This window comes from Lytechinus pictus, chromosome 3, assembly GCF_037042905.1.
Source record: "Lytechinus pictus isolate F3 Inbred chromosome 3, Lp3.0, whole genome shotgun sequence".
Taxonomy (NCBI): domain Eukaryota; kingdom Metazoa; phylum Echinodermata; class Echinoidea; order Temnopleuroida; family Toxopneustidae; genus Lytechinus; species Lytechinus pictus.
In genome coordinates, this window is record NC_087247.1 from 40852522 (window position 1) to 40877502 (window position 24981).

Sequence of the window (24981 nt, forward strand, 5' to 3'; positions counted from 1 at the left end):
GCAGTATTGCATAAATTTATTTAAAGGCGTTAAAGAAAATAACAATGTTTCAATTTAACCCACGTTCCAACTTAACCCACGTTCCAACTAATCCCAATCTCCCCTAACGTTTGACCCAACAATAATTGGCAGCTTAAACTGGAGAAAGGGTTGGAAAACATTATATGGTGGTGTGACCTTAATTCACGCATTACCTAATTTTGTGCATGGTCGAATATCACTATCTATTCAAAATCTTGAAAAACTGATATCACAAACAGAAAAAGCAACCCAAAATTACCCAGGACAGTAATTTGTTTGAAGGCAGATTCTCAATCTGTGAAAATATTGGCAAAACATTGCCAAATTTGTTACCTTTTGCATCCGCTCCGAGAAAATATGAACTTATCGACAAGCTTCAAGAAATTGCCAGTTTGCAAGCAGAGGTCTCCAAAACATAAAATGTTACACCAACCAAATTTATGGCATTTAACTTCCATCTGATACAACCATCTTACCTTTGTCTGCTTGATTTCTTTTCTAAATCTTTGCAAAGCAATCGTGCTTAAATTAAGGTTACACTTTTTTATGATACATTTTCAGCCCAACACGCACTAGATCTAGTTAATCGTCATGGAATTTTGAGATCGCAATACCAGCGAAATCCTTGACCTACTTTATAATTCCATCAAGCAAAATTTGACTTTGGGATCGATCTTGCCTTCCGTTTGGTATGATTTTGATGAATTTTGTGTGAGCTGTCAGAAATTTTTGATTGAAGTCAGCTTCATGAATGGTAATTTTAAAAATGTGTGTAAATTATGGTCACCCCATCATACAATAAATACCAGCCATTTACATGATTTAAAAATTAAATGATACCATTCTATCAAAAAAACAATTTCAAAAACATACCATACAAATAAGGGATAGATCTAATCCTTTCTTAGCATATTAGATGTCTGTGAAAGAACTTAATGTTACTTTAGATCTAAAACAAAAGTAAAACAATGAAGTCCTGCTCAAACAAAAAGCCACAACACAAGGGCGCAGCAGCAGCGGAGCGAGACGCTTATTTTCCCGGGGGGCCAGTCAAATATATTTCTGTATGTCAAGAAAACGCATTTACAGGGGTATTTTCCAGTTTTGGACGCGGTCCGCGCGTGGACTCGTTAAGGGTTTCAAAAACACTGATTTTCAAGAAAAAGGGTGGTTTTGAAAGACAATCGCGGGGTCAGACGTATTTAGGGTATGTTTTTTTTCCTCAAAGCTTTTTTTTAAGACTAAAAGACTAGCCAAACTTGTTTAGGGGCCAAAATGTGTAAATAAAGCCCGCGAAAAACTTGTTTAGGTGGTTATTTTGCACACAGAGAAAAACTCGTCTAGGGGGTGTTTGGAAATTACTTGGTCACGCATGTGTCCAGCAATATATTTGACCCCCCCCCCCCCCCCTGGGCTTATTTTGTTTGACCTCAACAAATAACATTGAACGTTAACTTAGTCTTACTTAGACTAGTGACACTAGTCTAGTCTCTAGATCTTAAAGTTTGCAAATTTCTTGATCTTATTTTATATTCAAAATCTTATCTAAATCCACTGGGACCTAACGTTAGATCTGACACTCAACTTCAAGACAATGAAATCTAACTTAATTCAACTCTCAACTCAAGTCAACCTGTCCTTATCAATATCATGTCATGAGTCACACTCAAATAAAATAAAATATCTGAGACTGAATCTGCAAATGATTGTAATTTGTAGACTAGAACTAGTTGTAGAAGAAATGATTAAAGCAAAATCTAATCTGAATTAAGAAGAAATAACTTACATATACTATAGTTTCCAGTTTCATTGTCGAGCAAATCTATGTTTTGTTATTTCGTCAGCTCTAGCGTCAACACCTCAGGCTCAAGTCAACATGGAACAGCCAACAGGGTATAGATTGCAATTTCATTAACATTCCGCCAGCAGATCCGATCCGAAGCTAATCAAAGCTAGGTATACTATGTGTGTAGACTCGACTAGACTGTGTAGCTAGCTAGTGCATGCACGGTAGTGCATGTTCATCGCGGCGCGGTGCGGGTCCTGTTTGTTTTCTTCCGGGTTGTGTAAAAACTTGACTGCTGAGGGCGACACTTCGCTTTCCCAGAATCCCATTCGTAAGAAAGGCGTGTAATACTGCAGCTTGTACTTGGCCGACCATATCTCTGGTTAACCTACGCCAGGATTCCCCGAGCTTTTGCATCTCGTTGCCGGCGCGGCGCGGCTATCGCTAGTGCGGCATATTGTGCGCAATCAGTGTGTACGGAGTTAATGTGGGTTATTGAAACGTCAGTGTTAGCCAACAAGATGTCGGACTTTGAGCCAATCTCAGACGCAGAAAAGGTGAGAATTGGAATTTTAGCTACATTTTAATAATCTAACAGATAATCAAGAAGAATCTCCAAATAGTAAATGTCTCTCAAACTCACACAATGGCATTATAAGCTGAAAATTTCTTTACAAAAAATCACTTCCTGCTTTACTCGACCTCAGCCTCGGTCACACAGCCGGCAGGCTCGGCTCAGAGTCAGGTTCTGGCTTCAGAAGTTCAGTCATAATGAAGCTAATAAAGTGCCTCTCTTTCTTACGGCTGTTGCTGTTGATTTGATTGCTGTGAGACTCTACAATAAACTGAAAAGCAAAGGCCTCTTATTCAACTCTTTGTCTTGATGATTGTAGTAGATTATCTTTTTATGATTTATGTGAAGGGATGTTAATAATGTTATTGATTTATTAAAAAACTAACGTTACGCGTTAGTCAATAATACTCATTAATAGGCTCTAACTGTACTAATAGGCCTAAATGATGTTAAGTCGTTGTTGTTCGTTGTGGGTCGTTTCCACACCCAAAGTCTCAGTATCACAAGAATGATGAGCTGCTACATGTGTAGGTATAGTGAGTGATTGTATTACTAATCGTAATAGTAATACTGACCAGCCTTGTAATTAAATTGTAATGTATTATCGAATGTGCACATTGTACGCGTCAGGAAATAATTTCATACGCTCTAAACTTTGCAACATCCTCTCAAAGGGAACTTGAATGGAAAGATGATGAATAATGGTCAAAAACACATTTTCAAAGTCTTAATATTCTAACAATAACAAATATGGTCAAAATATAGCTCATCAGTGATTTTGTTGTTTTCTCCACTTTTCCCATAGAAAACACACGTTCGGTAATGCGATACCTTAGTTCAAGTGACAAAAATATTTCACATGTGAAGAGGGGTCTGATTGGAAGCTAATATTGTAAAAAGAAAAACAAATTCTGCAAAATTTTTACATATTTATATTTTGTAGGTACAATTGTGTATTAATGGTGAAAGTTTGGTAAATTTTATGAGAAACATGTGTTTGATATGATTGAATTTATGAAAAGTGTTCGGTAATACGATCCACATCCATACTACGTTAAGTCTAAGTCATAGACTCTACTATCAGCTGACATTGTCACTGACAGTCACAATGGGTGATTTCAAGTATACCCAGTTGTTGTGTGTCCAGACAGGTTGTGTGTCTGGACGATCAATTTTAGAAAGATATTTGGAAAAATTTACAAGCAAAGTTTCATCAATTTTTAGTACAAAATCTTTTTAGTGTAATCCAAAGATAAAAAAGGAAGGCTTCAAAAATGTAAAGTGTCCGGACACCCGACCCCCATCCTATGGTGTTGAAATCTTGCGTTGGTGTTGTGACAAACCAACCCTAACCCAGGGAGCTTTTTCCTGCGAAGCGGGCCGGAGCCCAGGACTCGTCCGTGTAATACTAGGCAGACATGGGTACTCTCCAAAATGGGGTAGAATGTGGTTGCAATAGCATTCCAAATAAAAGGGGGGAAAATAAATTATGCACTTACCTCGATTATCTGGATGAAGGTCTATGGTGACACAGAATCCTGACATCATGGCACAAACTGGACCCTAAAAAAAATGAAAAGTTAGACCTCTACATGTATGTCGCGTTCGTTCTCGGTATCAATTGGCCATTTTGTTTTCGATTTTTGAAAGAAGGAGAACAAACGAGACAGAACTTTTCCTTTTTTTGAGGGTCCAGTTTGTGCCTCGAACATTAAATGGATTCCATTACTATCTCATAACACTTAAAACATGTCCCCCCCAAAAAAAGAAAGAAGATAAACAGAGGAAATATGCAGATATTTATGACTGATAACAGTTTTCACAGCACCAATTGTCTGATCTGATGAAAGCTTTAAATTACAGGGTTATCTTATATATTTATCTGTTGATTGAATCAGATGCAGAGCCACTTGCCGTTTGTAACCACCCTGTACAGCGTAGGAAATACACGAGGGAATTCCCCCAAAATGCTTTGTGGTGACCAGTGGCCATTCTTTTTAGAGTCATCCCAAGATCTGTCACCAACAATTATTTAGAATATTGTGGCGTAACCGGGCCCTGTCGGGGTAGCGTTCTGCCGTCTTGCAGTCTCCAGAACCTGGTCCACGCTTCTTGCTTTTATATCTCTTTTTGGGTAGATTCGCTCACAAAAGTCTACTGTGCAACGTGATACACTCTCTCACTCCTCTGAAATACACCAAATCACCCGCTCACTCACCCTAAACCATGCAAATGAAGCAACTTGGGATATATTCAGTATACAGTTCAACTTGATTTATTCGGAGCTTACATCCGCACGCCACCGCAGCTCCCAGCGAACTGACGTACTTCTCCAATAATGGCAAAGCATATCACTACATAAAAATGTCGCCCTCTATGATTTAACTATGAAATACATCTTAAAGGTATAACTCATTATGTTACAATATCAATATTTTAACTATGATGATATTTGCTTGTACTGCATAATTGTTTGTTATCCCTAAAAATATCGAAGAAATAGACCCCAATATTCCACAAACACCCAAATGTGGAGAATAAGGTAGTCCCTAAAAACTTAACATTACCATATTTCATACCCTGACCATGTCTGTATTGAGTCTGTTCAACGTAGTACACACTCCAGAAATTTCTTTAAAATTTTAAGTTTTGTAACAAAAAAACATTGATTCCAATTATTTTGATCAGTTTTTCATTATAATATCGGGCCGATGTCTGCTGGAATTCTTGGACAACTTCCAAAAAAGGAGAAGTGAAGAATTCTCTTGATGTATACTGTACATTCATGATGCATTTTTATTTCGGGTTTAGATATTAATGTAAATAAAATATTGTTGACTGTAATTGTAAAGATCTTTGTCAAATGTTAAATACACTTTAGTCCTCTACTCCTCTTGGTTTTTACCATGCTGTACTGCTGTTTCAAATGAATTGTCATTACAATCAGTCCAGTAGTACAAAGAAAAAAAACTTTAAAGAAAAAGGTTAGTTTGTTGATATGAGGGAAGCTTCAGGGTCTTTTTGCTTCTGCAAACAATGAAGTTGAAATTCACTTACACAGAAAAACATAGGAGTTGGAAGCTTTTTCTTCGAGTTCAAACAAAAAATAAGTTCATTTTGAGACTACTTACCATTAATCAAGACTGGAATGGCATCTATTAGAAACTCACAGGCATTTTCTCTGAATTGACTGAGGCAAAAAGAAAAAGGCAAAAGGCTAACATTTTACTTGACTATTTTAATTCTGTTTATATCACTTATCCTCCTGGTAGTATTACTATGTCCCTGCTCAGCACAAAATAGCTGAAGATTTTGGTTAGATATTGATTGATTAAGATGAAGTTATCCCCTTACTTGATGTTTCTTAGTCCCCTGGGCCAGATGGATTCCATCCTCAGACTGTGTGTGTGTGACCTTTGAGTAGCCTTTTTCAAACTTCATTGCAGAAAGGTGTCGTTCCTTGTTACTTGAAATCTGCCAATTTTAAGCCAAGTAAAAATAATCAGAGATTTTTGTCAGTCCCATGTTTTCCTAATCACATGAAACTTCAAAATAATGGAGACACTGTATGTCACAAAAGACCTGAACATACAAACAGTTTTAGCACCATAGCACCATTAGCACCATATCAAAGTTTAGTCCAAAATCTAATGCAATTTAAAACGCTGATATTCGGACCCAATGGGTAATAATATTATTAAATGTGAATAAAATTTACAGACCATAATCAACGAAATATCAGAAAAGTTAAGTCTAGATTTATCTCTTCAAATGTGTCAATTCTAATATTTTTCCGAAACGGTCTGGAAGTTGAGGCCTGTACTGAATGAGCTGAGCGCGCGAGCTCGGAACTCCGGCATCACACTCACCTTCAACTTACACAAATAGGAGTACGTGGGGCACCGGAGGATACTCGACGATGCCCCAGAGATTTGTCGTTATATTTTCAAGGCGAACATGACCAAACAAATAATCTTAGCATCGAAATCAAGTTCGAAGTATGCTTTTTTCCCTCATTGTAATTTATAAGACAGGAGCATACAGGAAAAGGTTTAAATAAAGCAAGAAAGACAGACATACATTAATGACTAATATCCAACTTTCTCCATACGTACTGTGGCTGGATTGAATCAGATTGTAACGTATTTGGTTTTTATGCAAAGGGGATCATCTCAGAACCATACATCAAAGACGTACATCAGGAATCTGTACGAAGGATGTTGGAAGAACAGTAAGTCTTGTTGCGATTTTGAAAAAAACCAGAGCTCGGAGGAAAGTTACGTGGAAGATTGTCATTTACAGCGGTGCAACGCAGGGACCTTAAAAAATCACTGACCTCAGATTTTACGAGCAGGCTTATCACGTTACGTGAGCGGGCTCTTACTTTCGCCTGGCGGCTCGCCTATTGATGTTAGATATCGTTCCTTCGCCAGAAGAAATCTATAACAAAGGATTAACAGAGGAATTGGAAGAAGGATCTCTTTCTGTGTTAATAGCTCCATGTGTATACTATAATGCACATGTTCCCGATGAAGGTAATAATTCCCATTGTACAACGCCTACTTAGCTTGTTGTACGCGAGCAAATGGGAGGCTGAATGTCAAACATTCATACCGTTGCACACAAGACGTACCATCCAAAATGTACCGTTGCACGGCTTTAGGAGGTGACGTCACAATACGATTTAATTCATTGTGCTCAGTAAAATGAAGGTGCAATACGCGTATAAGCCTGCTGGCTAAATGCGCAATGCTGCCCAAGGTCATATGTGCTTGTGGGATTTTGCTTTTTGCTTTCAATTTTTTGCTCCCTTTTCATAGATTACTGCAGGGAAAATTTTGTTCTTTTTCTCCATATTTTCGCTAAATTCCAAGGCGTTGTACAACACAAATAGCGAATATTCTTATTCGTGCAATGGTGCGAGATTTTGCATTCGGTGAAAGAAAGAGACGCTCTATTCAACTCGGCTAACGCCTCGTTGAATAGAGCATCTTTCTTTTACCTCATGCGAAATCTCGCACCATCGCACTCATGCCTATTCGCTATTTGTATAATGGTGCACATTTGAATTTGTTAAAGTGTAATTGTGATTCGTGACATGTTTGGTTTTCCTGTTAGGAAATATTTAATTTGAGTTTGAGTTTCGTCTCAGCAAGTGTATATTCACAACATTCAACTTGCTAACCGGTAGCTTGTACGTATGCTTACCTTCTTTGTCTGGTACTCCACATTGATGGGCTTCCCTATCCCTACGGACACTCCAGTGCCACTTGCAAAGTCTGAAATTAAATCTGTCATTTTTCTTAGTTCAATCGATGGACTGTGCAAACCAGGGTTTCACCACAGTGGTTGTGGGCCCAGGCATATATTTGTCGAATTGGCATCATAATCTAGAAAGTTTATTAATCTAGTTCATGAAACATAGACAAAAGGGTCATCAAGTGTAGAGCGTTGTAGCCCAGTGGATTAGTCTTCTGACTTTGAAACAGAGGGTCGTGGGTTCGAATCCCAGCCATGGCATAATTTCCTTCAGCAAGAAATTTATCCACATTGTGCTGCACTTAACCCAGGTGAGGTGAATTGGTACCCGGCAGTATTAATTCCTTGAATGCATGAGCGCTGAAAGGCAGCTCGATCTAAAGCCGGGGTAATTTTAGTAATAACATCGCGCCTCGGAATAGAATATTTCTAGATATATGGCGCTATACAGTGCGTATCAAAAAAAAGTTTACACTTTGAAAAAGCCCTGGGAATTAAAAAATATACAACATGTGGGTAATTTTTTCACATATAATCTTGGGTTTGGGTCTCATCTATCCAATGAAAGTAAAAGTTTTGACAGAATGTTACACTTGAGTGAGCAATGTCCATTTTTGTAAAGCTCGCAGAAATCTGTTTGCGCAGAAAAGCTCTTTTCCACGCTGTGTCAAGGGGAAAGGGCAAAATCAAACTTACCCTGCGAAACATTTCTCATACATTTCCCTTTGACTTTTAGTCAATTGAAATAAAACGGATACATTCAAGCATTTTGTAACAATTTTGCCACCCAAATTGAAATTTCAACACTTTACCCTTTTTTGTGCCAGCTGGATCTGAGGACATAACTGAATCTGAACAAAATTTTATATCAGACATCTCTAGCATTTTTTTCACTAAGTTTTTATCATTCAAAGTGGGTTTACATTTCATTTTCATTTAATACTTGTTTCTCCATACTTTCCCAAGCTTGACAATAATTAACAAAATGAAAATCAAGCCTAAGCCATGTCATGTAAATCACAGCTCAGTGTAAAGCAAATATCGCCACGATGGCCTCGGTGTGTGGGGGAGTATGGTGGGGTGCAATGCACTCTTCAAAGTGTTTTGGGCAAGGAAACATGTTAAAAAAGGTAAAATATATCTTCAAATCAATTTTACTAGCTAAATTCCACGTGTTCTTCATGATTAAGGTCTATTTTTATTCGCATAAGTATTTGAAAGTTCTGCGCAAATCATTTTTCACTAACTTTTCAAAAGTAAGTGGTGCTCACTCAAGCGGAAATATTTTTCGACAGTTATATCGTCATTTTCTTAAATGGATCTGTACCAATGTTAAAATGTGGAAAAATCCTCAGGATATTACAAATGTATAATTTTACAGGATTTTTTCTAAGTGTAAACTTTTTTTTGATACGCACTGTATAAATGCCTATTATTATTATTATTATTAAGTATGAGTGATTGTTTGCACACATCTTAGGTCACATGATCATGGTCAAAAGTCATTTTTGGTCAGTGGACGTAGTATTTATTATCATGAATGTTTTCTTTTGTGAATAATTATTTGAATCGCGTAATGCAGGCAAGACTGCCAGAGGCGTTCTGACACTTGTCTTAGGTTCTTGTGTTTTGCGGTAGAAAGTAGATCAAATTTAAAAACTAAGAAAAAGTAAACCTATGTCCATTGGAATGTATTTTAGTAACTTATTGTTCATTGGCAATTGATTTCATTTGTATTTTTAGTTGCTAAAAATCCTATCCCATAAACAGTTACAATATACTCAACATACAGTGTATATTTCTTAAATTTTACTTGGATGAAAGAAGAAAAGAAATGTTTATGTGCAACATCACTATTAACTAGATCTAATAACATTGATTTATATAATCATTCATTTTCAGGTTAAAATTGCATCAGATTTCATTACCCATGCACCTCCAGGAGAGTTCAGTGAGGTATTCAATGGTGAGTTCTGTCAATTATAAAACCTAGTTCTAGTTTTGGTAAATCCTACCTAAAGTGAAAGTTGTTATTCTGATGCATTGCTAGATAATTTGTTTACATTTATGCCCTAAAACAGTAAAAATGTGAATCCACTAAAGCAGCACTTCTCAAACGGTGGGCCGCGAGAAGCTCCAGGGGGAGAAAAAAATAGGAGAAAAAGTATAGTATATTTCACAGACCTGTCCGAACATGGTATGTTCGGGTCAAACAAAACTACATGTACACTGCAAAAACTCCGGTGTTGATTTAACACCAGCCCGGAATCTATATATGTCCACACCAGAGAAGTATTGAAACACCAGTTTGGAATCAAACCGATGCTGTTTTAATACTAATTGGTGTTATATAAACACCTTTCTGGTGTTAAACCAAAACGAAACTGGTGTTCTTTAACACTTCTCTGGTGTGAAGATATATAGATTCCGGGCTGGTGTTTAATCAACACCGGATTTTTTGCAGTGTAAAGCATGCTTAGGTATCATGCATGTTGCGAAGCATGTATGCACACTATATGATGGTTTTATTGCAATTGTCGAATGCAGATTAGTTCTCAAACTGTTTGTTTCAACTGTGATTCAGAGCTTTGTGCTCAAATTTCATGAAACATTTTTTTCATCTAAATGGACGTTTTCTTAAAATTTTGGTAGGTGGGCCTCGAAAAACATCTGAGAGTCAAAGTGGTCCTCGAGTAAAAAAAGGTTGAGAAGCGCTGCACTAAAGGATATGAAGTGAAAATGTACTCTATTTGATAAACTGTTGTGATTTTACCTGAAATACGTGATCGGATGTAATCTTTGTCTAGCTTTCTGATAGCCAATCACTACATTTGTAAGATAGGTGTTTAAGGTTCATTTTTAAAGAAAATATAAGTACGGTACATTACAAAGTGAGTGTGCCAGATACTGAAATATCACATTTCAAACTTTCATAAAGAATCAACCGTAAAAAAAAAATTTCAATGGCCACTAAACTTTTGTAAAAATATGATTTGAATGTTAGATGATATTTAGTACTCATTTTTATTTCACATTACTAACTCTTTACCTATTCAATTCTGGTTAATTATAGAAGAAACTGCCTCAAAGTGATTGTAATGTTGATTGAGGGTACATACAGTATGTTGCAAAATCAAGAACAAGAAATATTTGAAGTCTTTGATTTTAACTATGTTTAAGATTTTCAAGATAATTTTGAAAATATTAATCAATTCTCCCTATTCCATATACTACAGGTATAATGGTTATTAAGTAACTAGTGTCAAATTGATGAATGTAAATTCAGGTCACTATGCCAAGTCAAAGGTGATTTAATGAAAAATTATATTTTGTCCTAAGTTCAAAAGTAAATGGTTATTTTCCTCCTTATTGTTAACTTGTAAAAAATAACAGTCCAATTATACATTCATGCATAAAATTTCAAGTGTATGCACATGTTTTCACATTAATATGATGATGATGATCCACAGCATTTATATTGCGCCATATTTCTGATAAAAACATTCATAGGCGCAGGCTCATCCAATTAAGCTAATTATTACACATCTGCTGAAATAAGTAAGTTTTGAGAGATGATTTGAATAATTGAATGTTGTCAATTTCACAGAGTGAATATGAGATTAAATGGATGAATTTTATTTCAGACCAGATCTAAAAGTGAATTAACAATTGGGAAATATACATGTATAAGCTACAAAGTAATTAGTAGAACGGTTTATGTTGAGAGTCAGGCCGGGCTGGAAGTCGGGAGCCCAGCGAAGATTGGAAATTAATTTTTGTTATGTCTCGAAATTGAACACGACAATATGAACCATTTACCTCCATGCGTGAACTGAGTTCAGATCTAACTTTAAATCACTAAACTCCCTAAACTGGATATCAGCCACATTGAGCATTAGGAACGGCTGTATTTGGGCTTTGATCTTAGTTAACAACATTCAAATTCTTAGACTTTGCCTTTGCAGTTATTCGTACTAATATTAATTAGTATGAGTACTAATACTTACTGCTGCTGCTGCTTTTTGCCGCCACTGCCACCCCCACCACTCTACTACTACATGTACTAAAACAGCAGCAACTATAACTTTAACCTGTTTCTATTTTCTCTTTAATCCTTTTTAAACAGATGTCAGGATTTTGATAAATAATGACCATCTTCTCAGTGAAGCAGGAGAGTAAGTATTTCCCTTGTTTGTTATTATGCTGATCATGAAGTCAATAGAATACTTAACTATCTAATAAAAAATAAGTTGATTGGAATTAAATACAAGAGATTAAAATTAAAGAAAAGCATGCAATGAAACTTTCAACAAAATTAGATATGATATCATGATGTCATTGATGTACCTGTAGCTTACTTACCAAGTTCTGTGTATCACTGCTTTATAAAAAAGTTATTTAATTAAAAAACTTTATTTACTTGTTTTCACAAATACATTGTAGATTAGAATTCCTTGTGTTTGGTTAGAACTAAAAGGAATCATGCATGCATTTGTATGTGCACAGTGATGATAAACTTTATTGTAATATGTATTGTACTGTAAAAGTACATACATTTGTGCATATACCTTTGATATGTATGCTGGTTTACAGGTAATGCATATAATTTTCTATAGTTCTATTGTGTTTTCTTGGATCCAATTTATAATTCTCAGTGGAGAGGCATGTAGTTGTTTATCATGTACATGTAGACTACAGCTTGTAAAGCTATTATCTCAGCTAATGATTCAAATGAAAGCATGGCATCTGTTTAATAATGGTAATGAATAGAACAGAACTTTGTCTTTGACTATGCTCCATGAGTGTTATGATGGGCATTCCTGTCAGCTACCCTTTGTGTAGTATCACAAATTATAAATGTGCATATTAAATGACTTTCACACTTGCAATAAGTATTAAGTGGACTGTAGAGTATGTATTCCTACACTATATGCAGAGAAGTGCTGAGCATAAATCAATCCTTGATGATGCGTTGTAGAATCATATGGTATTGTAACTTTTAAATTTTAATAATAAATGATATGAATAGCCAATTCCACCCCAAAAGAAGTTGATTTTATTAAACAAGCATAACACTGAAATTGTCATCAAAATCAGATGTGAAAAAAAGAAAGTTAAAACTTGAATTACTCCCAAATTCTGCTCATTTTCACATAAGTTTATAAGTTTCATAAATTCATACTTATGAAAAAATTATTGTTATGTTCTAAAAAGTCATGAAATTTATTTTTCCTTTTATTGATACACCCAGTATAGAAACCTAACTTTCTGTGATTATTCATTTTAGTGTCTGGGATTATAAAACTTGATATCACAGATATACACACTTGATATACACAGAGTAGGCCTACTACTCACTATATACAGTAATTAAAATGATACAATGTACTGTATCTACATGTAAGCTGCATTGTTGGAACAAACCGAACAATACAAATTACATGTGTATTCTCATTGGATATTTTCAATCAATTTGTTAATGAAAAGCTAGTAGGTAATTCCTAAATTTTGTTTCAAATAAGGGTTTCAGTAATCCAAACCTCATTTTAAACCAAAGCTATAAATTCTCTATTCCTTGTTCCTTTAACAGATCATTTGCCAAATACAACAAGGACCAATTCACACCAGCCAGCATTGATGGAGTAGAAAGACCAGTAAGACAACTTTTTTTATTCAATTTCCATCATCTTCATCATCATGCTCATATATATCTTTTCATCCTCTTGCTTGTTCTTCTCTTCTCTTTCTATCTAAACACTACCCATCAATATGCATGTGTAAAGGGGAAGTTCACCTTGACAACAAATTTATTGATAAAGTGGCGTTAAAAAATAAAAAAGATATTGATGTAGGTTTGAGGAAAATCCATCAAAGCTTTAAAAAAGTTATTAGAATTTTATTTTTATTTTTGGATTTGTTTTTTTTTGCAAGCAGCTTCCCCATTTATCATGTAGTGAAAAAAAGATAGATGAAATGCTATCTCAGAAAATTAATTTTTTGTTTTATTGTAACTTGAAGTTGCAAAAAAAATGTTTTCAATGTCAAGAAACAAAGTAGTTCACATCCACTCCTGAAAGTTGTTGATTTTTTTTTCCATTTTATATTACGTAACATGTGGGGCAGCTGCTTGTATATGACGTCACATATCTAAAAACTAAAATTCTAATAACTTTCTTACTCTTAGGTGGATTTTCCTCAAACCTTCTTCTTTACGATATTTTTTCTGGTAGTTTTACAACAAACTTTGTCAGTTTGAAATTCCCCTTTAAATGTGATATTCTTTGGTTTATGCCCCCACCCACTCTAGGTGGTTGCCGGATACATTTTTTCATCCATTACATTTATGTTTTCTGCATTTTGACAAATCAGTTTCAAACTGGGTCCAAGTATGCATTTAGGAGTGACTGTGATCTTATGTGTTTGGGATATAAAAATGTCATAGGTCATGGAAGTCATTTAACAAGGAATTCAGATATTGTTCTCGCAAATAATTGAGGAACTATTTGAGGGATCAACTTTAAACTTGGCTAATGTATACATGACTTGTAAATGACAATGAAATGTAAAGATTTTGGGATTGCAAGGGCAAAAGCCAAACATCGAGGTCATTGTTTACCTGATAATATCTCATTCTGCAATTACTAAAAAGTCTATAAGGGTCAAAATTTTGACTTGTTTCATGTGCTTGGGGATGATATTTGATTTGGGAGTGATTACTTCAAAGGTCAAAAGTCTGACGCAATTCATTATGTGAGAACTAAAAAGGTTAAGCCTAACCATGCCAGGATCTTTTGGCTTTTGTATAGCTAAAGGGGATGGTAATCCCCCCGCCCTTTCCTTAGACCTTTGCCACTGCTCGTGCAAGCCCCATAACATTTTGCATCAAAATTCACGAAGTAATGTTCCTAGAATGTTGTCTATTAAGTGTTCCTTTTTCCCAACAATAATTTTTTTAATGAGTTAAAAATCAATTTCTTTCATATTTTATCTTTAGTGAATTTCTAATGTATTTCCACATTTTTCTACCTTTTATGGGGGGGGGGCAAATTTAATGCAACACTATTTTGAAGCATAAAATGTGAATTAAATTCAGCCAATTAAAGTGAAAATGATCATATATTTATGAATATGGTGTGAAAACTCCATTTCTATTTACTTTTTCAAAGTCATGTTTTTTAGATTTTTTTTTTTTTGGGGGGGCCTGACGGGCATGAATTAGAGATATTGCAGTGTCGTTGTGGTATGCTAGATTTTTGTGAAAATGGTTTTAAAAGGTGTTTGATATCAGTGAACGGCACTGTAAAAAATCTGTATGGCTGAAAAATGCTGAGAATCAAAATCTCAATTTTAAATGAACAATGTTATTCAATTTTCAAATTAAGCAAAATATTGTAAAAATCATATGCATGCAATGATCAGTATGCTTAAGGTGGGTTCGGCGTTATGATCCAGTTGGCCCTTCTTAAAAGGGTGCTCCAGGCACTTCCCATTTTTAATGTATTTCTATATTTCTTATCTGGCAATGGTTGAGTCATAGCTTTTGACTGCTTGTAATTGAAAATCCATCTAGTTATATATTTGGTGGGGCACTAGATATATCTGATGGTTTTTATTTTGTTTTATTGCTGTTATTCAAGTGCATAACCATTGATATATAGACTCAGAGAGAATTGATTGCTTCATTTACATTTTACTCCCTCAGGCTTTAGTCACACAATTCAATGATTTACCGAATGGACGCTTTCTAGACCCTGATTCCAAGCAGACCTTCAAGTTTGACCATATGAGGAAAGTGGTGACTGACGTAGAGCCTGCTACTAACATTGATACCACTTCAGAACCATGGAGGATAGCATTGTCTCATGCTCTAGCAGGTTACATCAAGGATCATTTTCCTAATGGAAATAGTGCAGTGAGTATAGCCCCCTTCCCCCCATCAACCCCTGGACATGTAATGCCAAATAGACTAAATCATGGACATCATAATCTTGACTCCCATCACTACACCATTGATGGGATGATGATATTTCTCTAGACCTTGAAGTCTTGTGCAGACATGGCAAGGAAAGCTCAGACACATTTTGTGTACAAAGTCAATGAGTGCCTTTCATGCCAATGGGCCCCAGTTGTGGCAAAAATTAATGTAATTTAGGAAATAAAAAAGTTTGAAGAGCTTTTCTTCAGATGCTGTAAGAAATTGTTGTATCAGCTGATGTTTTAAGCTGAACATTATTTGTCTTCCCATAAATGTTTCTTCACCGTGTACAGTATATGTGACCATCATCAAAATAAAATTGATTTCTGATCATTTACATTATAGATGATTCTAATACTGATACAGCAGACCCCAATTCTGAGGTGCATTGTGAAAAATCATTGTGAAAATTAATATAATATGCAAATAATTTTTAAAACGTTAGAAAAGATGAAGAGAGTATTGAACTAAAAAATGTTTATCTATTTTCTAGGGCGCACAAAATTAAATTCATCACTGTTGCCAAGAGGCATGCAAGCCCTCAATAAAACAATTCAGTTTCTTCCACATGTCAATCCCATGACCAGAACTTATTTTTTAAAGTATTTCACTGCTCTTTTTTTCTTTCTCTCTTTATCAGGCATATGGCAGGAGTAAAGATAAGAAGGTCATCCTTGTGGCATGTATTGAACATCACTTGTTTCAGCCAGCCAACTTCTGGTGAGACAACTCATTGAGAGTCTTTTCACATGAGTGATATTTTTCAGTCCAAATATTTGATGTCATTTTGCCCAACCTCATATTTCTTTTGGTAAATGGTAATAAAACAAAATATATTATAATTGCAACTCATCCACGTGATAAAGTATAGATAATAACCTGCCAAACTTCAAAAAGAATTTGTTTATATGTATATAGGAATTATAAGCCTATGGTTGGGTGATTGTGGTTAGGTGGCATACAGCCAACGCAGTCACTCCAGTGAGCTTAGCTACCGAGCCTATTCCCCCAGAAATCTCCCACAGAAGTGTCAAAATTTTAAGAACAAGTCCACCCCAAAAAAAACTTGATTTGAATTAAAAGAGAAAAATCAAACAAACATAACACTGAAAATATCATCAAAATGGGATGTAAAATAAGACAGTTATGATATTTCAAAGTTTTGCTTAATTGCACAAAACAGTTATATGGACATCCTGGTCGGTATGCAAATGGGGGGACTGATGGCATCACTGACTCACTATTTCATTTGTATTTTACTATATAAAATAGGTAGAAGTTAAATTTTCTCCTCATTATCGTGTAAAACAAAGTTCAATTTCTCCATGAATATGTGGTATTACCATTGCTTTAACATTTTATGGCTCAGTTAAGTTGGTCTTTATTGTTAAATAGGTGAAAATTGAAATGTAATTCAAACAACTAAATAACAAAAGAAATAGTAAGTGAGGGACATCATTGACTTTCTCATTTGCATATCACTGAGTGATGCATTTAATTGTTGTGTGAAAATAAGCAAAAAAAATCTTTAAAATGTAATTTCCTATTTTACGTCTGATTTTAGATAAAATTTCCAACGTTATACATTTATTTTTCTCAGTGATTCAGATTTTGCTTGGATAGGCTTGACCTTTAAGTAAAAGTCATATTTCACACTAATGTAATGCCCTTCTAATGTCCATATTTGCCAATTTAAGTGGTGTAATTTGGCCATTTGCAAGCAATAAAAGGAGGAATTATGACTTCATTCATAGTGCATTGGGAGTTATGAGGCATTATGTGAACATCTTTCCATGGGTCAAAATCCAGAGGTTGATCCTCTATATTAAGAGAGATAAAATCATTTCAGAGACTTAGTTGGTTTCAGCTAATAGTGAATCATCTCACATAGATTTGACCATGGTATATGGTTCTTTACCTACATGGTCTCGAGTTTAAAATGGAAATTTTGACATCTGGGTCCCAAATGTTGCCTTAAGCTTGCATTATAAAGACTTTGCCACCTAACTGCAAACTCCATGGTAAAATTGCTTAACAGGAGGTGCCATGGCTAAGTGGTCTAAGGCACCTGACTAAACAAATGAAGTCTAGGGTTTGATACCTGCCACAGTACCTATGCCCCTGAGCAAATATATGGAAATGCTTTAGCATCATTGGACCCATTGTGTGCACTTGTTTGAAAAAAAAATGTTGGTAAACAATAATTAAAAGCCAAGAATTCTTTAGAAGTTGCCATACTTAAACTGGTAAAGTTTAGTTCTATATGGGGCCCCAGTTGCACTTTAAGCTTCTTAGTGTGTGATCTTTGATTAGTTTTATATTTGGTATAATGTTCTAATGTCTTCTCTAATCACTTTCTATTCGTGTGCAATGATCTTTTTTTTAGGAATGGTCGCTGGCGATCTCAGTGGACAGTGACCTTTGACCCATCATGTGGGTCAGTCGAGGCAGGTGGACTCATCAAGGTTCAAGTACACTACTATGAAGATGGTAATGTCCAGCTAGTCAGTCATAAGGAAGTCAAGTTCCCCCTTGAAATCTCAGTAAGTTGTCCAATATATCCTTATTCTTTAGTTATGCAGTTTTGAAAATGGAAAAGAGAAATGTTCTAGGTTCACAAAGGTTCACAAGTGCTGCTGTTAAAAGAGTGTAAGCATCAAGTGAAAATTATCTTCGATCAATCGTTTGATTAATTTCGATCATGTTCAGTTGATGCACACATTAAACACCATGAAAGTCAGTATGTAGGACTACATATAGTTCCACATGTAGACTCTCATGGTGTTGACTGAGTGTTACATCAGAAAACAATCTTTCAGAGTCAAGAAAGAGGTGAATATTCTTCAATTTTGTCTTGCCTGCATAGCAGAGCAAGACTGTAGGCACCGCTTTTCCGACGTCGCTTTAACATTTAAACCTTAATCTAGGGTTAAGTTTTTGAAATGACATCAAAACTTAGAAAGTTTATGGACCTAGTTCATGAAACTTGGACAAAGGGGTAATCAAGTATTACTTAAAGGTCAAGTCCACCCCCAAAATTTTTTAATTTGAATCAAGAGAGAAAAATAAATGCTGAAAATTTCATCAAAATTGGATGTAAAATGAGAAAGTTATAGCATTTTAAAATTTTCGCTTATTTTCACAACTCAGTGATGTTCAAATGACAGAGTTGATGATTTCCTAACTATTTCTTTTGTTTATTATTGCTTGCATTATACAATATTTCAATTTTTACAGATTTTACCATAATTACCAACTTGAATAAACCATAAAATGATAAGACATTAGCATTTCCACATTATTATTATTATCATATGAATAGTGTTTTTTGAATAATTTTTTTGTTTTCAATGTCAGCACTGCTGCTATGTTTGATCGCGTAATGCAGGCGAGATTGCCAGAGGTGCTCCACTTGTCTTGATAGTTTCCAACTAAATCAAAACCATGTCAAGAAAATAGGGGAAATAGATGGCCTTTTCATGGATATAAAGATGTAAAATGTGAAATTTCAGCAACTTCCTGGGAAAATTTTTCCCCCTAGATCTTTACAGTTAAATAGTTGTCAAAATAGGTAAACGTTTATGCTTTCAACAGTCATTTGAATGGCATTTAAAAGTTCTGACTCTGCCCTAATTCAACATGAAGCGTTCCCTCAACATAATTGCCAACATGTACCCCAATGAGTAACCTTTCAATAAGATTTTAACAAACTGATATAACAATGGCATGAATATATATATATATATATATACACTAAACTGTGCAAATGAATTCACAACCCATTATAACCTTTGAAAACAATAACTACACAAATATAAATCCCTCTTGAACTTGTCCATAAATACCATTGTCTAAGCCTGTGTGACTTTGGTATTGATTTTAATTCATATTAACTAAAATATGTACATGTAGTCCTCTTATTCCAATAATGGAATTTACCTTTTTTTTATATTTAGAACCAACAGTTCCTTAAAAATAATTTTCCACTACTCCAAAAGGCCTATATGATATGTTGTGCACATTTCTTGTGTACTCTCTCACACACTATTGCTTATGGAATTGCATAACATGATCATAACATACAAGCACTATACAATGTGAACAATTTCTCACCAAAATACTCTCTCTTTGCACCCTTAGTCATTGTCAAAACCTGGTATATTTTAACTTCAATAGTAGGTATAATTAAAGTTATAGAATAATTACCTGTTTAGCAGGGCTGTTTAGACAGGGCAATTTGTGATATCTCATTTAGCACATGAAGAGGTTAACAATCATCGATAGAGTCATGCAGAGAGTAGTGCATGACTTATGAACCACTTCATGAAATACCACTCTGACTTGATCTGGACAGGTTTATTGAGTTATGCAAGGATAGATTCATCATATTTCTTGTTTGTTGCAGACGCCAGAGAACACAGCAGCAGCATTTGTGAAAGCAATCTCACATGCAGAGGAAGTTTACCAATCAACCCTGACTGAAGACTATGGTACAATGTCCGATACAACATTTAAGGCACTCCGAAGGGCACTGCCGATCACCAAAACCAAGGTCGACTGGAAACAAATTAGTCAATACGACATTGGCAAAAAGCTCAACCAGTCCCAGTAATAAGAACTTTTTAGCCCCCATTTTGGCATTGTCATGCCTTAAAGAATCGCAATCCACACCTCTTTTTCCTCCCTTGGATAATTTTTTTTTACAGCAAGTTATCATTTATCTGTATGTATATCTAAATATATATAGTGCACCATTCGATCTTATCCTTGCCGCATTTCGTCACCATATGTATTTTTTGTGATGTGACGAAATATGGGAACCTCTAAACATTCTCTTTTGTATGGTTTTAGTTACATTTTTGTGAAATATAAAGCATATTTGATCCTTAAGACTCTATTATGTATGAAAAGTTAACTCCCTGTTTTCCAATAGCACCTCTTTTTAAAGATATCTGTTCATTGATTGATTTGTGGAAGACTTTGCAGACATAAATCCAAATGTGTATATCATCAGGAGATAAGCATCATTAGTTTTTTGTAGTTTTCTGGTTGAGATCACTTGAATATTGGAATATCTGAATCAATTGCTAAGATGTTAATGTGATTGGTAAAACCACACTGTTATCTTGAATGTTGCCTCTTTTCTAATACATCCTACAAAACATGCGATGAAGTTCTACGATCGGTATCCATATACTGGCCTTGAAATTTATCATAATTTCATAACTCTACTGTATCTTCATTTCTTAATAGGTAACATTGCAGCTACATGCAGTTCCATCTTGTTGTTTTGATGGATATCTTTCTTTTGAAGCCAATAATATACCTTTAGTCAACTAGGGAAATGAAATAAAAGTACTTATTGTTTCCATAGAGTGATTATATTATATAGCTAGCTTGATTTTTTTTTTGGTTTCATCATTTATTTACTCAAAGATAGGCTCATGATGGGCCTTATATTTGTTCATGTAGTTATGGAGAGTTAATTTATATAGTCTTTATTACCATGTTCTCTTTCGCTTTAAAATCGTGTTGTGTAGGTACATATAATTCACTGCTTTATCAAGTTTTAATAACCTGTTTATTTTGTACTCTTATGATGAAAATTAGGAATTTTCCCATTATGTGTGTCTCTTGTATATTGAAATTAATTGTAAGGACTAAGAGCATCCAAAAGAAATTTTGAGGGGTGATCATGTGTTGCAATTTTTGTATGTAAATGTATATAAGCTGAGGGAGGTTTTAATTGTTCAGTAGGAGGCACTGAGAAGCAAGTGATCCATATTAAGATAGTTTATTCTTTAACCAAGTGTGGAAGAAAGTCTCATCACTAATGTGCACTGCACAATGTGATATCAACAACATAGGAATAATTTTATCATTCTTTCCTTGATGTTGTGTATGAATTGTGTATAGATTATTTAGATGGAATTTGAGGTTAAATATCTCTGATGATAATTGACCTCTAATATTCCTTTTAATAAAGATTGCCTTGCAAAATAATATTAAAGTAATAATTTCACTTTGTTCTGATTTAAAAATTTATCATTTTGGTTCTTGAAAATGGGCCAAACATTAGGCTTTTGGTGTAAAAATACCATCCCAAAAGTTTCTAAGCATCATATCTACAGGAACAATTTAAAAATCTTTAAGATGTAAACCAAAGTTTGAAAATAATTAGGGGTTGGTTTCAATGACTATGTGTATACAGGGAATCTGTGCACCACAACACATAATCTCTAGATGAACACAGCATGACCAACATACAGTGTGTACAAGGTATACACTGAATGTACAATGATAATAGCTTGTGTATAGGAGATACACACAGCAGAAGGCAGTCAACATAGCCAACAGACTTTTTGAATTGGAGAAACTGGTCATAAGCTGAACCCATCTAATAGACGGTTCTCAAAATCAAGCTTATAAATTGCTACTTGTTCCTAAATGAAGAGTTTTCATCCTATATTTTGGTCTGTTTCAGGGTTTTTTTTAGGACAAATTCAGGCACTCATACACATGTTTCATCTCAGTTTGAGAATGTTTTAAATCAGCTGCTCGCAAAGTGAAACGATCCCTTTAATGCATGTGATTCATGTTTAATACTTTCTCATAAAATGTTCTCCCCTTCAAATGTGAAACAAAATAACAAATATCCAATGTCAGTTCACTAACTGTAGTGTAGATATGTAACTATCGATATTGAAATCCACAGTTCCACTGATAAACTGAATACATGCATATGAATTTCCTTGGCCCATAGTATATTCATGTACAACTTATGGAAGTTGGCCTGAAGTGCTCTTGTGTTATTGTGATTGTGTACATGTGTGTTAAACTATTCTTCTTTCTGGCACATTACATGATATAGGATTGAATGAGATTCTCTTGCAATATATATATTTTCTTGGTCAGATTGGATTAAGATATAGTTTGTTACAATTTATTAAATTCTTGTTGTTACTGATATAGGATAGCAATCATCCATATTAGTTTTACAGGACCAGAATGGCATGTGTTCTCAATTCATATTTGTCTAAAGTTGTGGTTTGACTATGGAAATGTGACACAATTCTAACAGCATATTTGATAATCAAATATGACTGTCTGGAAATAATTTGAATAGAAAAGAACAGTCTAAACTGAGTAGAAACGTACAATGTAAACAAAATTTTGACATTTTCTGCTTTCCATAATTTCTGCACAGACTTGGTCCATGGCCTAAGTAAAACCAGAATATAGAATACAGGCCACTTTATTTTTATTTGGATATTTAATTATTTCTAGTTAATAATTCATCAAGCAACAACTTTTTATGGATTTTTATCCAACCCTTGGTATAACTACCAGTTGTAAGATATTTACCTTTGTTACGCAACATCACAATGTGCACAATTATACCAGCTTGTATGAAAGAGAAGGTATATGCATTGTATGTAAATGTAGTTCTTGTGTTCTGTAGATTTCCAAAAGTAATGTGTGGTGACTGTCTGCAAGATAAATTCAGATATGAATACATGTATGTGTTAATAGCTTTTATATATTGCAGCATGTGTAAAGGAGAGAGAGAGAGCGAAGTTTGGGTTTTTGATAAATGCTTCCAAATCATTTCATGTGGTTGTACAAAAGAAAAAAAAAGAAGGAAAAGGTGAATATCAGTCATTACAATTGGGAGTCCAGTAGCATTCAATAATTATTATATAATTTCATTGTTTTATTTCGCTACAGATTATTTTGGGGAATATATATTTGTGAATACAGCAGTTAACAAGAACATTAGTAAAACCCTTAACTAGAGAGTTGGAGCCAAAGTTTTTTTTTTCATGTACGTGTAAGTTCAAGAATGCTAATATGAATCAAATTGTTAATGAGTTTCAATTAAAGACTTTGACTACCACACACAATATACTGTTCGTGTTGTTTTTGTTATATTTATTGCTCTTTATTGTACATTAATGTTACATCAATTTTAATTAAAATCAATCTTTGATCATCATGAGAATTTCTTAGAATTGGAGCATTTGTGTAGAGTATAGGATATAGAAAGCAAGTTGGTAGTGTGGGAATGCTTGGGATGTTTTCATGTTATTTCATTTTGAGTTAAAATTTATTCATGCATTGAAATACAAATGTGAATGCAAATATTAGCAAATAATGTCTGGTTACAGCCCGATAGACCGCGGGTCCGATAGACCGCGGGTCCGTTAGACCGCGGGTCCGATAGACCGCGGGTCCGATAGACCGCGGGCCCGATAGACCGCGGGTCCGATAGTCCGCGGTGTGTGTATAATTATGAAGAGGATATATAGTGAGATCCAATGTCATCAAGAGGTCAAAAGGTCAATGATACGAGTCCATGGGGTTCTATAACGATGACCCAAAGGACAATCGCCCCCTGACATCTACTTCAAGGAAAATATTATCCCCATATTTTTATCGTCGGGGACTGTTACCCCCCCCCCCCCGGAAATTTACCCTCTAGACGCCATACGGAGCCTCTAAAATGCCATCGACTTGACAACATGGCGATATACTTTATCTTGCCATGTCGACTAAATAAGCTTATTATGTCCGCATGGCGAGATACGTTATCCTGCCAAGTCAGTCCACTTATAAAAAGTTATATGTCAACATGGCGAGATATTTTATCTTGCCAAGTCGACTTAAATAAGTTACATGCCAACATGGCGATATATCGGGATTCTTGCCGGAGTTGTACACTTCATATCTCGCCATGTGGACATATTGACTTGACAAGATAGAATATATCGCTATGTCGAAATAATAAGCTTATTAATTACTTAGGCGGCGCAAGCGGGGGGGGGGGGGGACCTTTCCCCCTAACTTTGAGGTGGGGGGACGGTCCCCCCTAAATTGAGGTAGACCCCCCTAAAATATTTTTGTCCCCCCCCCTAATTTTGGTTAATAACCTTTTTTTTCCTTGTCAAAAATTTTTGGTGGTCCCTCCTAAAATTTTGTAGATTTGCTCGTCAAATTTTTACCGGTGTCCATCCCAAAATTTCAGGTGGATCCCCCTAAATGTTTTTCCTTCCGCCGCCAATGATTAATTAAGACATGGTAAGATAAAATACCACGCCATGTCGTCACGTTCATTGCATTTTCACAGCTATACTAGGAGTAATTATCTGGGGTAATTGTCTGCAGGGTAAATTTCCGGGGGTAACAGTTCCCGGCGATAAAAATATAGGGATAATATTTTCCTTGAAGTAGTTGTCAGGGGGTGATTGCCCTAATTGGGTTATTGTTATATAACCCAGGCGCGGATCCAGGATTTCGTGGGGAGGGAGGGGGGGGGGGGCCAATTTGACCTGATGTTTGGCGCCCATGTGTACTTTTCAAAAAATG

The 24981-nt window shown here is 35.2% G+C and overlaps 1 protein-coding gene across 1 annotated transcript; it reads left to right on the forward strand.

Annotated features, from left to right (window-relative positions):
- The first annotated feature begins 1725 nt into the window (after positions 1-1725).
- Positions 1726-23519, forward strand: LOC129257232 (F-actin-capping protein subunit alpha-1-like). The gene is made up of 8 exons (XM_054895514.2): positions 1726-2364; positions 9543-9606; positions 11767-11815; positions 13231-13294; positions 15343-15552; positions 16256-16335; positions 18002-18158; positions 20021-23519. Exons 1-8 carry the CDS (start codon positions 2293-2295, stop codon positions 20225-20227), a joined length of 903 nt encoding a protein of 300 aa, XP_054751489.2. The 5' UTR covers positions 1726-2292; the 3' UTR covers positions 20228-23519.
- The last annotated feature ends 1462 nt before the right edge of the window (positions 23520-24981 follow it).

Excerpts from the sequence above, each read along its gene's own strand:
- LOC129257232 (XM_054895514.2), top strand. The coding sequence starts at position 2,293 with ATGTGGGTTATTGAAACGTCAGTGTTAGCCAACAAGATGTCGGACTTT. Across the intron at positions 11,816-13,230 it reads CTTCTCAGTGAAGCAGGAGA|ATCATTTGCCAAATACAACA; the intron begins GTAAGTATTTCC and ends TTCCTTTAACAG. Across the intron at positions 13,295-15,342 it reads TTGATGGAGTAGAAAGACCA|GCTTTAGTCACACAATTCAA; the intron begins GTAAGACAACTT and ends TTACTCCCTCAG.